The sequence below is a fragment of the Python bivittatus genome, unplaced genomic scaffold (genome assembly GCF_059951505.1).
Source record: "Python bivittatus isolate LINGU-HERP-01145 unplaced genomic scaffold, Pbiv_v1 ctg000320_np1212, whole genome shotgun sequence".
In the NCBI taxonomy this organism is placed as follows: domain Eukaryota; kingdom Metazoa; phylum Chordata; class Lepidosauria; order Squamata; family Pythonidae; genus Python; species Python bivittatus.
This window is the reverse complement of record NW_028277052.1, coordinates 3,036,059-3,051,826: the sequence shown is the minus strand read 5'-3', so window position 1 is coordinate 3,051,826 and position 15,768 is coordinate 3,036,059. Positions and strand designations below refer to the sequence as shown.

General features: G+C 46.2%; 2 protein-coding genes across 2 annotated transcripts; one reads left to right on the top strand and one right to left on the bottom strand.

Annotated features, from left to right (window-relative positions):
* The first annotated feature begins 408 nt into the window (after nt 1-408).
* DRC12 (dynein regulatory complex subunit 12 homolog) lies at nt 409-6,300 on the top strand. Its single transcript, XM_025173850.2, has 6 exons — nt 409-1,020; nt 1,224-1,280; nt 2,272-2,391; nt 3,467-3,559; nt 5,216-5,346; nt 5,884-6,300. The coding sequence occupies exons 1-6, from the start codon at nt 960-962 to the stop codon at nt 6,010-6,012; spliced, it is 591 nt and encodes a 196-aa protein (XP_025029618.1). The 5' UTR covers nt 409-959; the 3' UTR covers nt 6,013-6,300.
* Nucleotides 6,109-15,748, bottom strand: NHERF4 (NHERF family PDZ scaffold protein 4). Its single transcript, XM_007439287.4, has 10 exons — nt 15,264-15,748; nt 13,134-13,161; nt 12,555-12,619; nt 11,502-11,713; nt 10,556-10,742; nt 9,351-9,487; nt 8,721-8,925; nt 7,884-8,080; nt 7,273-7,467; nt 6,109-7,094 (listed from the first exon to the last, which is right to left on the bottom strand). The coding sequence occupies exons 1-10, from the start codon at nt 15,277-15,279 to the stop codon at nt 7,065-7,067; spliced, it is 1,272 nt and encodes a 423-aa protein (XP_007439349.1). The 5' UTR covers nt 15,280-15,748; the 3' UTR covers nt 6,109-7,064.
* Nucleotides 15,749-15,768: the final 20 nt, after the last annotated feature.

Genomic DNA, 15,768 nt, shown 5'->3' with positions numbered 1-15,768 from the left:
CCAGGAATTGGTGGCGGGTGGACGGAGGTCATTATAAAGGGCAGGGCCTGCCCCCTCTTGATTGCACATAAACAACCGTGATAAAACCCACTCACCTGCGCACCGGCACTCGTTGCCTGCTCCGAGAGGGACCAGAACAAAGCTAACTGTCGAGAAGTCATAAGTGAAATCTCTGAGTTCAGCCTGGTGATTTCATAGGTGCTTCCTTGGTTAAAAGAAAAAAAAAAAACACTGAATCTCCCAGCCTAATTTACAGCCTGAGGATTTCCTCATGGTCTTCCCTCCAAGTCCTACAAGATCTGGCTCTGCTTCGGTTCGGAGATCAGCCAAAATGGGCTGGGTGTGGCCTCCTAAGACCAACACAACGAAGCCAAGGCAGGTGTGAATTGAATTTTCAATCTTGTGGGCGGAAAATTGGAAGAAGCAGAGGATGGAGAAGCGAGAGCAAAAATTAGTCTACATGCTTCAGACAAGAAGTCTGAATCTGGTACCATTGTCTCCGTTTAATTTGTTGCCTCCCCCCACTGCAAGAAATCAAAAAGTCCAATAAAATATTTGGCCTGAATCTCAAAATCCTTTCTTTGCCAATCAGTTCCATGCTACTGGGCAAGCCCCTTTTCTGCTAAGGTTTCCTCGGTCACCATGGCAGCAACGGAGGGCTGTTGCCAAGCAGCACAGAAAAAACACAACTTGGATCCCGGGGATGGGCGTGCTAAAATCCCGGCGCTTTTCCCAGCTCCGCTTCGACTGTTGCTGCAGCAAAGCGTTTGCGATTTTGGGGTGGAAAACCTCTGGCCACCTGCGAAGACTCCCTTGTTTTGCTACCAGGCGTGGAAAACATCTGGGCTGCTGCGCCGGTTGAAGCTGCAAGTAGCGCAGAGGTTGAATTCTTGCAGAAAACCAGGCGCGTTGCACAGGCTTAGTCTTCGGTTCCGGTTTCCTTCCAAAACCACACAAGGATGCCTTTTCCGAAGAAAAGAAAAGTGAAAAAGACAAAGAAGCAGAAGTCATCCGCTCTAGGTAAAGTTCGGTGCAGCCGTGCAAACCACCTCAGATTTCCAGGCAGACCTCTTTCTTCATTTTCCTCCCATGAGAATGCCTCCCTGGGTGTATTTTGAAAGGCTTGTAATGTTGACTTTAACTCAGCGCCAAGTATAAGGACCTCCGTCCTTCCTCCCTGCTTAGCCCTTCCTTGCTTTCATTCTCCCCTGCTCTCCCTACAGATGAGGAAATACCCAAAAAGGCAACGATGGAGGCCGACGCTCTTAAGCAGCACCTGGGTGAGGACGCTTTGGTGGCGTGCAAGATGTGGAAAGCAGAGAGCAAGCGAGGTTGCGTCGGTTCGGGATGGGAGGACGATGTGCGGACCCGTCTTGCTTTTCTGCACTGGCCTAATGCCCCAATAGGAAAGCATTTATGGAACCCACCGGTTCTGACCCAGCCTTTGGAAAGCGAAGCACTGTTCATTCCCACACATACACACAGGTTTTTCCCCATCACGTTATTCCAACAATTTGCCGGAAGCTGTGACATCTCAGCTAGCTCTGAGAGCAGTGAGGTTTGCCGTTGAAATAGACACAACTCCATATACAACTAGCATTGCAATATTTGCAAGAAAGGCCCAAATTGGGTGTCCGGTCAAGCAGGTTGGGGGTTGAAGTGAGAAAAGACTTCTGCTTGAGGAAGTGAAAGGTACAATGATCAGGAAGTCCTAGCAGTGTGGAGATATGTTCGTCCGGCAACCTTGAATATGCACATTTATCTGCCATTCTCTAAAGCAGCGTTTCACAACCTTGGCAACTTTTAAGATGGGTGGATGTCAACTCCCAGAATTCCCCAGCCAAGATGTTGATGGACAGCACAGCCCCAAGACACCTTTATATCATTTCTTTGCATCAGTGTTCCTCAACCTTAGCAACTTTAAGATGTGTGGACTTCAATTCCCAGAATTCCCCAGCCAGCCATGCTGGCTGGGGAATTCTGGGAGTTGAGGTCCACACATCTTAAAGTTGCTAAGGTTGAGGAACACTGATCTAAAGTGATTGTTACTCGCTTTTTCATCTATTCTGATGAAGAATATTATGTAACAAAGTCTGCATGTTTCAATGGAACAAAACATTAGTCGAAAAAGATATATATCCCTTCATTTTTATGCATCATGCTGATAGAGGATTCATCATTTTTACTAAGAAGCCAGAAACAGTGAGAATTTTTTTTTTTTAAAGCCTTAGTTGAATAGTGAAATGGCTTCTGCGTCCTTTTGCCCTGCAGTTCTCCAGAGGGACATGGCCAAGCAAGCAATGGCGGACAGGGAAGGACTCAGGCAGAGGCTGACAAAATTGGAGACAGACCTGGAAGAAGCCCAAAAAGACAAAAAGGATATTTATGAAGGTCAGTTTGGGGAGGTGGGTGGGACTGTACCCCTGGTGATTGCTTGCAGGAGCAATTCTTTCCTTCCAGAGGAATGGGGCTGGCTGCTTCCCCAGTTGGATGGAAGATGCCTTGATAGCTTAGCTTGTTGATTCCTCTGGGGGATCCACTTGCATCAAAATCTTTAGGGAAGCTCTCCAAATCAGAGGAGCTAGTGCTTCCTACAAACCCACATCTCTCCTACCAGCGACGTACAAAAATACGTGAGGATTTTTCTGAGCTTCAGAATGACCTTTCTAAGGAGTTCTTCAGTGCCAGCAATATCCTTTAATGTTGCACGGACTTGGGATATGTTCATTATTAGTACGGAGGCTATAACCCATTTCCCAGAGCCTAGCTATTGATGTGCACCTTTTCCATTTCTGCCCTCTTTAACTTTTAGTTTAGGGGTTAGAGTTATCCCCCGCTATACCTCAGCTTCTGTGAATAGATATCTATTACCGTCCCGTCTATGCATCTCACGTTCTAAGGAAAACTTCTTCAGCCTGGTTCATTCCAGATGGGTGGGTACGTTGAAGATCTTCCATCAACCCATTCCTACTAGCTAGAGGGTAGATTTTTGCTGATGGATGTTTGTGATGTAGAGCAGTGTTCCTTAACCTTGGCAACCTGAAGACGCGTGGACTTCAACTCCCAGAATTCCCCAGCCAGCTATGCTGGCTGGGGAATTCTGGGAGTTGAAGTCCACGCGTCTTAAAACTGCCAAGGTTGAGAAACACCGATGGAGAGAATCAATTTATCTTTAGAAAACACCATGCCTCTTCTCAGTATACATCATCACCCCAAAACAGCTGTAAAAAATAAGACTGCAGCAAAATTTCCTTCTGTAGGGTGCTCAACTTTTCTTTCCTCCCCATCTTGCACTCCCACCACTTCTACTCCTTGTGATAGGAAAGGACCTGTATATTTTAGGTCACTTTACACTCTCAAGCATCATTCTTGGATGCTATGAAAATAGCATCTAGGAATCTAGGGGTGGCTAAGGGTTTAATCTCCTTCTCTCTAATGCCGCTTGCATTTGTTCACTCCGTTTCAGAGATGATCCGTCAATATCAGCAGCTTCAGCGCCAGACGGATATCCGGATACAGCGTTTGGAAGCTGAGAAGCAGAACTTGCAGGAACAACTTGGTACTGCGTGCGCATACATGTTCGGCCTTAGAGAGGGTTACGCTGATGGGCTGTAGCGATTCTAAGCCAGTGGTGACTCGCATTTAAGGACTGGGAGGAAACTAATTAAATAGCGGCACCCTCTCTCTTGCACCTTTTGAACATTAACAGCTGGAATTGGAATTTGCAGTTTCTCCTGGTGATTTTTTAATATATAAACCATTAGAATATTGACCATAGTAAAACACAATTCCACTTGTAAAATGTTTTCCTGCTGCGGAACTCAGAATTTCTTCATGCAGAGCTCCTGTGGCTTTTCTTCGGCATAGAACAAGATAACAACAGAGGCCACTCCCTGCATTTATACTTGGGGGAAGGCAAGGGAGAACCCCCCTGTCCAAGATAATACTGCGTCCTTCTGAGTTGGTGTTAAGATTATTATTATTGTTTATTACAAAATGAAATTTGGACATGAGCGCATCAGAGTAGGATATCATCTATGGGAATAAAGTCCAGGTTTTGCCACATTTGAAAAATAAAGACATTCTTGTGTCAGGTTCTGACTGACTACATGGACTCAACCATGCCATTTTTTTTTAAAAAAGTATGTATTTATTTGATTTCTAGGACACCCACTTATCATGCCTTCTTGGCAACATTAGGGAAATGATTTATCAATGTTATGGTCTGCAACATTTTTGAAGTTCCCAGTCTGGTCCCCAATCCTGAATGTCTAGAGCAGTGTTTCTCAACCTTGGCAGCTTTAAGATGAGCGGACCAACTCCCAGAATTCCCCAGCCCCATGCTGGCTAGGGAATTCTGGGAGCTGAACTCCACAAATCTAAAAGTTGGTGAGTTTGGGAAATGCTGATCTAAAGCGATTGTTACTCACTTTTTCATCTATTCTGATGAAGAGTATTGCATAACTGAAAGTCTGCATGCTTCCATGGAACAAAACATTAGTCGAAAAAGATATATACCCCTTCATTTTTATGCATCATGCTGATAGAGAATTAATCATTTTTTACTAAGAAGCCAGAGACAGTGAGAAGATTTAAAAAAAAAAGCCTTAAGCTATTACACTGTTCTTTTAACACCCAACTTGTAAAGCTGGAGCACAGCTAAGGGGCTTTGTTTCCAGTAAGAATGTCAACAAAGATGTTCTTTTAAAGGTATGTGCAAGGATGGAGAACGGCTGAAGGTCAAGTTGAACAGAAGACCTGGGTCTCAGAGTGAAAAAGGAGGTAGCAAGTTTAAAGTTTTTGTTTAAGGACACTTCCTAGGGAATTTGTTCTGTTAGTAAGTGAATACGCACAAGACACAGCATAATCTTGCTGGGGGAAATGTTCTTTCCATGCTTCTTACTTATGATAGGAATAAGGACATGTTTTTCAAACTTGGCAACTTTAAGAATTCTGGGAGTTGAAGTCCACACATCTTAAAGCTGCCAAGGTTGAGAAAGACTGGTCTAAATGGTCCCCAAGCACTGAATGTCTAAGTGCCCTAGGGCAAGAATGCTTTTTCCAGGAAACCTGAACTGCCATTCACATTTCCTTCTCCTCTTCCTCCTTCCAAGAAGTCTGGGGCTGCCCTATTTCCCTTGGGAGCATCAGCTCAGCTCTCTTCCGCTTTCCCTCACCTCATTTTCTGTGCCCCCACCCCATTTGTGCTTGGCAGCTGCCTGCCAAAAAAACCTGCAGCGGAGCGAGGGGGACAGAGCGAAGATCTCAGACGAGAAGGACAAGGTTGTGGCTGAGATGCAACAGAAGGCTGAACGGATGGAGACGGAATATGAAAGAATCCTGCATGTGAGTCGGGGATGGGAAGGACATTGATTCTGGTCTAGCCAAGACCGTAGGGGAGGAGATAAATTTTTCAGTATTGGTCATTACCAAAGGCTCAGGGAAGAGGGAGAGAGATTAGCATTCCCGCAATTGCTGACGTTAAAATATGCTAGACACTGTACGTACTTCTGTGAGTCGTAGGTTATTCTCGGGCATGATGATAGTCAAAATTATTTGGCAATATTCTTCGTCTCATCACCCTATTCAAGCAGGCAAGCTGGTTTGTTGGTTTGTATTTTTTTTCTATAAACCCTTATGCCTGGAAAAGCATTCCGTGCGACTCGGACATTTCCTTCCATCACTTTGCATGTATATTTAATCCTCCTCCTCAAACCTTCCAAGGCATTTTTAAAGCGGGAGGTTCTCTGGGAACACGATTGCAGATCTGCCACCACAGCTATCCTTCCCTTTGCTTTGCACTTTGGACATTCAGCCCGGGACCACATCCTGTCCCTGAGCTCTTGACCTGATTTCCCCACTGCTCTCACTTCCTTTCATCAGGATACCCTTGATCAGCTGCTTTCCAAGCTACAAACTACCAAACTTGGCTGGGAGACAGAGGCTACCCTCCTCCATATCAAATGTAAGAATACGCTAAAGGAGTTTGGACTTAACCCACTGGAGATCTGAAGCAGCGTTCAGCAGAGCTAAGGTCTGTCTTCTTACCCTCACTGGAGTTTCATATTGCCAAGGACATTAGAACATGGAGATATTAATCAACATTGCTCAGCAGCAGCACGCGCTGCATTAAAACACAGCGTGGTTTATTTGGGTTGGTTTAGTGCCATGTGTGAAGCCGGTCCCTGTGACTTGCAACAAACCATTATTAAAGCAAATCATGGCTTAGTGTGATGTGTGAATCCAAACTGTTGAGTCTTTAAGTGGATGAAAAGCACTTTCCATCATTAACAAACTCTTTTCTTACACAGCTCAAATCAAGGAAAGAAAGACGTTCCAGATCAGGTAGTCCTGTTATATCTTTCAGTTTTCTGTTTCAGAACACATTGATTCCCGTTGACATAGCTGAGGGGATAATCCTGTCGACTTTGGAGGGTATCCCTCAGAACAGAAGATACCTTGCCTCTCCTCTCAGAAAAAGACCCCGAAGAGGGAAATCTGAGATTGGAAGCCCCTCCCTCACTTTCTGCTAACCTTCACAGTCTGCTTTATGCAAAATTGATAGGTTGATTGTCAGAAAAAGTTGGAAGGAGGTATGGTGCTTGATTTCACTGGTTCCAATAAGAAGGAATATTTTGATGGGGGAAATGGAGCCAGAATGAAGTGGTAAACACTCTTCATTTACATTCTGCTGGTAGGAATTATGTGGGGATGGAGCACGGTATCACTTTCAGATAGGACTGCAAGATTAGCTTCCCTTCCACAAAACTCACTGAACGAGGGCCATCCTTGTGTTGCAATATTTCCAGCCTCCTTGCCCAAAGGAGCTCCCACATGATGGCCTGACTCATGTATTCCATCTCTGATCATGCTCTGCTTTGAATCTTTGGCCCACTTGCCAAGTTCTGCAGGAATCATTTGGAGTGCAAAGACAGATTGACACATGAGGCAGAAGAGGGATTGGAAAAGCTGGTCTGGAGAGATGAGGTCAACTTGCAGTGCTGGAAATTTGTGCAAAGGTGCTCATTTTTTCCATTGAGACCAAGGAGCGATCAGGGTACACTCTAGAATGCCTGGCTAAAGCCATGATGGTCCTGTGTGAAACAAACAGAAGGTAGCTCATGTTTCAACAGATGATTCCAGAGAAGGAAATGTAACACTGAACAATTCTACTTTTTGGTGGTATGATCCAAAAGAGAAGAGATGATGTGGTGCTGGAGAAAGCCAAGTCATTGACTTCATAGAAAGCTGAGACTTGCTAGGACTTCTTACCTCTCTAATGAAGGTCCATGCAGTAGGGTCAGGCTGGCCAGCTGGGGCTGCATTGCTAGATTGCTGACACTCACAAGGTATCAAAGCGGGGCAGCTTTTTTCCTGAAGGATGCTGGGAGAAGTAGAACCGTGAGTGATCAGAAAGCTTGATGCAGAGTCTTCATCATCATAGAACAGTAAAGGAGATACTCCAACCTGGAATGTAGACCCAAATCAAGAGTTGGCATATTGTCCATAAATCAATCAGTAAATTCCTAATACAAGCTAGGCTTTTTAAAAATTCTTATATCATGGGGTGGAGTCAAATCTAACCCATCTTGAGTACCCAACACTTTCATAAATACACTATCAGCATGCATCATTTTTATATCAGTTTACATGGTCTCTAGAGAATTATACTAAATTGTAGTTTAATGGAGAATGATGAGATTTCTCTTAGCTTTCCCTGCCTCCCATTCTGAATTTGTAGCTTCAGGGGAGAAATGCTACTATTAAAGTACATTGTTTATAGACTATATATGCACAAAGAATTCCAAAGTGATTTCTGCGTATTGTTATCTCTGTCTTCTTATCTTTCTGGCTGGGGTTCATAAACGAGAAGAGTTTTGTACCATATTGTAGAACTTGCTTCCTTCTGAGTCAATGACTAATAGAGTCACCCGTTGGTTGTCAGCACGGATCCTCGACACCACCTCCTGGTGGTCAAGGTCTTCAACAATCTCGCCATTCACGGCCAGGAGGCAGTCACCTTCCCTCACCCCTGCCTTCTCAGCTGGTAGCCCAGCATCTACCTCTCTCAAAAATTGGGCTGCGAGTCAAAGACAGGAAAGATAGATCAGCCTAGGCATGAAATTATTCCAACAAATCCTTCTGCAGGGACAGATGTAGCTACTAACTTCCAGGCCCTAGAGTTGGAGTTTTCTCCAGGATAGAGTTCTGACCGTCTTTTCCAGACCTGTTCTTGATTTGGTCATTGCCACTTCTACCTGGAAGTTAGTTGAAAGGTCTGCCCCCCTCGCCACCAGATGGGCATGCTTTTTCTCGCACAGCCACCAAAGCTACTTGAAAGGATAAATGGAGCTTGGCTAGAGGAAAGGGATACAACTGCTTCCACCGCTGGCATATTCTAAATCTGGCTTTCCCAATCTGGTGACCCCCACGTCTGCTGGATACAGCTCCAAACTTCCAGCCCATATGGCTGGGGTGTAGGGAGTAAGCCAAGATAGCTGAGGGACGTAGGCTGGGAAAGGCTGCCCCTGTAATCCTTCCACCCCACTGCGAGAGGAAATGCGCTTGATTCTCAGTTCTCTTCCTCCTGGGGAGCAGAATAGCTGAGAAGCAATGAGCAGAAGGGAGAAAGGTCGAGCATCTTCTCCACACTGCCCAAAGTCACCTGCTTTGTATTTTAAGGAGACACTATAATGGAGCCTGCAATGGGGATGTCTCACCCCTCTTCCCGGAGCCAGTTTTTTCTTCTTTCATCAAGAATCCATATCCGTCTTCCCCTCGCATCATATGGAGCTTCCTCACTTGGAATGGAACCCAGGAGGCATCAGCCAGAGCAGCTGTAACTTTAACACCACACTGTTGGTAAGCCTCTTCCGACCGGCTGTCGATCATCAACAGTCCCATGGGGCTGCTGCTCTGTTTGAGCTGAATCCGAACGGAGCCCAAAAGTATCAAGAGAGAAAAGACGATGGTCATCAAACACCCTATTTGGCACACTGCAGAGGACAGTTCCAGACAGGGTTGGGAAATGATTTTGCCGCAAAGGGGCTGCATATAAATCATGCAGAGGATGGCAAGGATAGAGTTCTGGGAGGGAAAGCTCGCTCTTTATTCCAGAAGCGTCGTCCTTTGCCCTCCTGCAGAACTTTGCCCACTCATGACAGATGAAGGAATTACTCCCTTCTTCCTCTGGTGCAGGGAAAACAACGAAGCAGAGGAAGGATTTATGGAGTGGGAAGACCTGCCCCAGCCAGATATGGAGGCCATAAATGCCCACAATATGTACAGTGTGATGACAGCCTGGCGATTAATGAATCAATGCATCTTAAAGTATGTTGCATTCCTAGAACCTTTTGGTTGAGTTGTGCAGTAGTCCAATTCTTAACACTGACACCGTTGAGCTCCAGAAGCCAGGACCCGTGCAGCACACCTGCTTTGTGAGCTGGCCCGTCCTGCAGCACAGAGAGTTGGAATATGCCGGTCACACCTGAACAGAAGGACCATGGCATCAGGAGAAACCCTTCTGAAGGAAAAGAATTTGGGCCCTAGAAAAAAACCAGCATTCCTAGGTTGCTTTTCCCTCTAACAGCAGACCTGGCCCCAGCCACCTTCCCCTTCCTCCAGAACTGAATTCTTTAGCAGAACAGAAGAAAAAGTTGCTGAAATGCGACAAAGGCTTACGATTGTTCGTGCTGTGACTGGGGTCATGCCGTACTTTGTGTTAAGTCCTGGTTTACTCAAGTTTGCTTTCTTGAGCAAGCTGCAATTGGCTGGATTTACTCAACACACCAAGACAAATAAATCATGCTTTGCCTCCTACAAAGACTGGGGTTTACTGCTGATTCCCCGCCTTGCTGTTCAGTATATTCAAGGCAGCTAATACAAGCAAACCAGCCACGTTGAGCCTTAGTGTAAGATGCGAACCCAACTATAGAGTTAAGATGGATTTAAAAGCCTTTCCTCTTTTTAAGGACTGTTTAAGGACTTTGGAGGACTTTTTATTGACTTTTTAATCCCTATAAGTCTCTTAATGGAGAACTAGCAGGAATGGTGTCCAACTACAATGCCCAGTATTTTGGCAGGGGAAAGCTGTGACCAATTATTTACCTCCAGGGCTGCCTTTTTCTGCCCCAAAGTAACGGACAGAAACTTCTCCCCTTTCATGGAAAAAAAAGCCAGCTGGACAGGCAGCTGACCCTTCCATCAGCACTGGTTTGGGTCCTGTACCAAGGTGGCCTGTCAGTTTAGCTTAGGTGCAGAACCAGGAATCCCAAGGGAGAGGAATGTCAGGGCAGGCCTTGTCATGGCACGTCCCTTTCGAGATGTCTCACCCCGTCTCACGTGATCCCTTCCATCAACTGTCTCTGATTGTGCCCCTTGCAGGATATGCATGTCAAATGTGTATCTAGGCAGCCAGACCAGGCATGCAAAAATAAGCCAGCCCAGCCAGACACCAGCCAAAGAATTCTGGCTTTCCCCATGGCAGGATCTTTCTAGTTCAAAGCGCAAACCACCAGCACAAACAGAGATGAGCAGAGATTACTCCGGCAACTACCTTCTGGAGCTGACACGCTGAAGCCGAAGCCGTTTGGGCCTTTGGAAACGCAGCACAGGCGTGGCCTGCTATAACTGGACAAGAGCCGGTCAAGATCTCGGTTGAGGGCTTTGGTTACTTCATAGGTGTTCCCTTCCAGAACAGTGAGCAAGACTTGCTTCGCGCTGCTCTTGATCTTCCAAATCACCTGGAAACGAGAGAGAGATCAGGAAAGGGAAAAGCAGTGTCCAGAATTTGTTCCAACATTGGATCCCAGTGTGGACACCATCTAGTTCAGTGTTTCTCAACCTCAGCAGCTTTAAGATGGGTGGACTTCAACTCCCAGAATTCCCCAGCCAGTCTTGCTGGGTGGGGAATTCTGGGAGTTGAAGTCCACCCATCTTAAAGCTGCTGAGATTGAGAAACACTGATCTAGATGGATGAAGTTGACTAGAGAGTACTCTAATCCTCTCTGATATGCATTTACTGGGAGAATAGGAACTTTAAATGGACCATCACTTAGAATTTTGATGCATCGACCTGGGCTTGCAAATGTAGCAGATGCAAACGAGAGTTTAATCACTTGGCCCTCTCAGCAATCCAAGAAAAGTTTTCGTCAGACAAGAGCTTATGATTGATCTCTTATCAAAGTGCGTTTAGTTAGCCAGCTTTTAATGAACGCATCTTCATCGTTTAATCTCTTAAATCTATTTTTCGCTGGGTTGGGTGCTAAATTGAGTAGGTAGATGGGAGACCAATTTAAAACATAGAATAAAACAAACCAGGCCGTTGCCTTCAAGATACGCACAGTTTTGGATCAACTGCAAAACCCAGAAATCTTTAGGTAGCATAATCTGGGAGGTGTTCATTTGTGAGACTTGTTTAGCCTTGGAAATTTGTGCCCTGGGAGGGGGGCAGGGGCACTCAAAATACCCAGGTCAAGGAGGCACAGCCACCGCAACCTTACCTGAAGATATTCCATGCCTTCAACATTAACACCGTTGACCTCAAGGATCCGGTCTCCATCCCGGAGGCCCCTGCGGTAGGCCAGGCCTCCCAGCGTCACCTTTCGCACCATGGGGCTCTTCCCTCTGGCCACCTGGCACAACCAGAAGCCCAGGTTCTCACCACCTTCTTTCTTCAGGAAGCAGAAGCGTACCCGGGAAGCCCTTTCTGGTTCTGAGGAGGACAAAAGTCCAGGATGCGCTGCGTTTAGTAGCCTTTAGAAAGCACCCAAGGCCACAGGGCCTTCCTTGCTCTCCAACTCAGCCAGGGTGCAAGCAGATCTAACCCTGATGCCTTCTTGCCCCATTGCCTGGGCAATGTTTCCCCAAGGGACATGGTAACAGCAAGCTGACTCAACAGAATGGAGCAGGGCCAAGAGTTTCAACCCCCCAACCCCTCTATTTTTAGGAATAACAAAGAGGGGTGTCAAATATAGGTGCATTGAGCTTCTCAAATTGTATTGGAGGGGCAGGATATGGTACTTATAATGCCTTTGCGTTGGGAAGACTGAATATGGAGAGAAGGGGTAGGCTGGGTGAAAGGACTCCAAGATCTGTAAATCATGCAGAGACACAGCAGGAAGGCAATCTGTAAGCAGGGCAATCTGCTGTGTCTTAATATTGACTGAAGGAGTCAATCGGGTCTGCTCCAGGCACCCCAAGGAGATTCGTCCATCCCAGAATAATGGCTCATGCGGAACATCCTTGGTAGATGGGCTCTCTTGAACTTAGGAGGAAGCCCAGCAATTGAACACATCTCTCATTACACCCTAACAGTTCATTGCCCTGAGTCCTGTCTTGTAGCACACTAATAACTTTGTTGTGGCATTTACAAAGAACTTAGAAGCATGTTCAGCTGAGCCCTTGTTGAGAGGAGACCCAGGGAGGAGGAGGAAGCGTCACCTTGCAGAAGAAAGTTCTCTCATGGAATGGAATAGGCAACTCACTTGCCAAACAGCCTCAGGGAAATGCAAGCCCTTCCTTTCCCACCCACAAGCCAGCCCTCCTGTGGTTACCGGAATCCTCTGCCAGGGATAAGGCGGGATTATCGATTCCTTCTTTCGGGTTAAATTCAAATTTCCTGCAAGAGAGCAAGAAGAGGGGGCATTGCAAAGGTTGAGAAACAGGAGTGTTCACAGGATATGGTCCAAAAAGTCAAGATGGTGGCCCCGACAGTGCCATCAAAGCTCCACCTGTTGCCCATGCAACTCACATAACAAACAAGCAGAGCGTTGATCATACCATCGTGGCCACCATCTTGGCGTTTTCTGACTGCAGCTTGGGACACTCCTGCTGAAAAGCCACCAAAACTTCCCACCAACGGCTCAGCCTCCACAGAGCTGCCAATCCATTCCCAGACTCCATTGGAGTGTTTTCTCATTTCTCTGATTGTTAGGGTCCCTTGCTGGGGTCCAGGAACCATTCCTTGATCCTGGAGCTTGCAACCAGGAGCTTAAGTGTCAACCGATCGATCACCTTGTTTGTGCAAACTGGCCTGTATGCAGGGTTGTGTGGAATTGCATGTGGGGGAGAAAGAAAAGTTGGTGGCTCTGCTGGTTTTCCCGGTGCCCTCCCACCCCCAGCTTGGCACTTACATGGTTGACTCTGTGGTGTCCCGGAGTCCTGTAAAAGCAAGGACTGAGAGTGAACCCAGGCTGTCTCATACAAACACAGAGACCATCCCTCCCAGTTCACAGTCCCCAATATCCCCTCCCTGATTTGGGGCAGACATTTTCATTTTACTTTGGGAGGAGATTCTGAAATCCTCTTCCAGCTTTCAGAACTATTCTGCAGTCTTACCCCTTCTTACCTTGGGGTGCAATGCATCAGAATCATGGGTTGGGTGCACACATGATGAACCATCATGCAGCTTGGTTTGGGTTAAGGCGTACTGAGATGTGTGATCCAGGCTGCAACTGTTCATTTAGTAGACCATGGTTAAAGCCAACTGTGCCTTCGAATGCAATGGGTAAGCCCAACTATGACTCATTTGTGAAATTAGAGGAAGGCTTGATTCATAGTTTTGTCCTTTCCACCCTTAATAGGGAGGGGAGCTGCCTTCCGCATGTCCTTGCAAACCATAGTAGTTTCCAAATGGCTTGCAGGTCTGGGGAAAGGCAGAGTTGTGGGGAGACTGAGAAGCATGGCGTTTGCACGGTATGCTCACAGCATCCCCACCTCCAGTTCAACACATCTGGAGGACAGCAGTCTGGTTCAGAGTCCAACACTTCCCAAGACTATCAGCCAAAAGCCGCAATGCAGCTGTTTCATCTTTTCCTCCTTGACCAATAGTGGACAGAACATGCAAGAAGAGGTGAAGGGAATGAAGGGGAGATAAGATGGTTAGGGTTAGGATTAGGGTTAGGGTTACTCTGGGCATAATGCATCCCTCAAAGGGATTTTTTTTCTGCTACTATTGCAGAAAGATTTTTGGCTCCCCACCCACAAGGTTGTGAGAGAGGGCCCTGGAGCTGGGCAGCTGAAAAAGAGATGACTCCCCAGTTTCTCCCATTCAGGGTCCTCTTTGCTAAACCCAATCTTGCTTTCTGGGAGAGCAGAAGGGAAGTTCTCCTCCTGTTAGGTTAAGGAGGCAGGACAAGCCAACAGGGTCCAAGGCTGTAGAAAGTGCATTTATACAGTTTCCAACTTGGATTTTGTTTGGCAAAGTTACAAAACGAAGTTCCAGTGATCAGAACTAAGTCTAAAGATCAAGATCTCCTCCTCCAGACGCATCTCATTCCTGTTATTTTTGAGGTTCGGGCAACAACAATAGACACAGATTCACCCTAAAGAACACCTCTCTACACAAGGGTCCAGAAAACCCATGTTTAATTCCAATCTGTTTCTAGAACCAGCTTTCAGGGTTGCCAAATGGGCAGGAACAATCAGACTGGGACTGGGGGAGTCATCCAGGGAAGCAAACAAGTTTAAATAGCTTGGCAAGAGTCTCCTCAGGGTCTCTAACTGGATCTATTCAAACTGCAAAAACCAATGCATTTTTAAAGCACAATTGTTGTGGTTAACTTTTAAAAGATTACTGATGTAGCAAGATCATTAACATTGGCCAGATAGTCATCTCTTCCTCCACCCTGTTAAGCAAAGCAAAACTAGGTGGAGAAGGTTTGACTAAAGGCAGGAAATTTATTACTGGATTTAATTTATGCAACCTCTTTTTAGAGATGGCTCCTATCCCATTAACAACAACAGCACAGGGAGGAAGGGAATAGGGAGAATTTATGGTCCAGTGTAGCTTGGCTTGGTTTGGTTTGGGGTTCAACGATGGGGGATGCTCCTGCAATTGAACTTCTACCTTCCTGCAGCTTTTAAAAACAGAGGAGTTCTGCTGGGGGAAAATGCTGGCCGACTCTCGTCTGAATTCTACAGCTTCTGATGTAAAGCTCTCTTTAAAGAACAGGTGATTTTAAAACTTGCTCAACATCATACTGCAAGGAGTGTTTCATTAGAAACTGTTATGAATGCCTCCAGGTAGCACCACTACTTTCAGCTGGGTGACAAATCCAGAAACACAAACACAGAGAGACGTGGAAAACAAATGTGGGAGAGAAAGATTTGCATTCCTAGGGAACCTCTGGAGAGGTTCATGGGGGTTAGTCACTGGCACCACTTTGTAACCCGCCCCCTCCTCCAGATCCTTCACCTTCTGCTCAAGAAATCAAACCCTGCAACTCAGGGGTGCTCTCAACACTCAGCCCCAGACCACTCACCCTTTTTCTGCTTCATCTCAGCTCCCACTGTGAAGTCCAAGGTCCAGCGTGAGGTGGCTGCTTAACCTGAGATGTTTAATATTTAAACAGCACAGGAGTCTTTTCCTCAACGCTGCTTCCTTCTCCCCTGGAGTCAAGCGGGGTGTGGAGAATAGCTTTTTCATCCCTGCAAGGGAAGATCGGCCAGGGATGGCAGTCGGGGTTCTACGATCACAAGGCGATGGGACACGCGAGGGGTTTGCACGCCAAGTGAGAAGTGAACGAAGTGCAAATTGCACATCCTGAAAAAGCTCTGTTCTGGTTTGTTTGCTTTTATACGTCTGTCATGAGGACGTCACCAGGTTTGTGTGTGTATGCCTTTCATTTTTTCAAAGAAGTGATTAATGAGGGTGATAAATAAAACCTATGAATAACATTCTCAAGCCGAATCGTTGACGCAGGAAAAGAATTATTCTAGGACTAGCTAGTGCAAATGTCTTCTTGGCAAATGTTCAGGTTTTTGCAA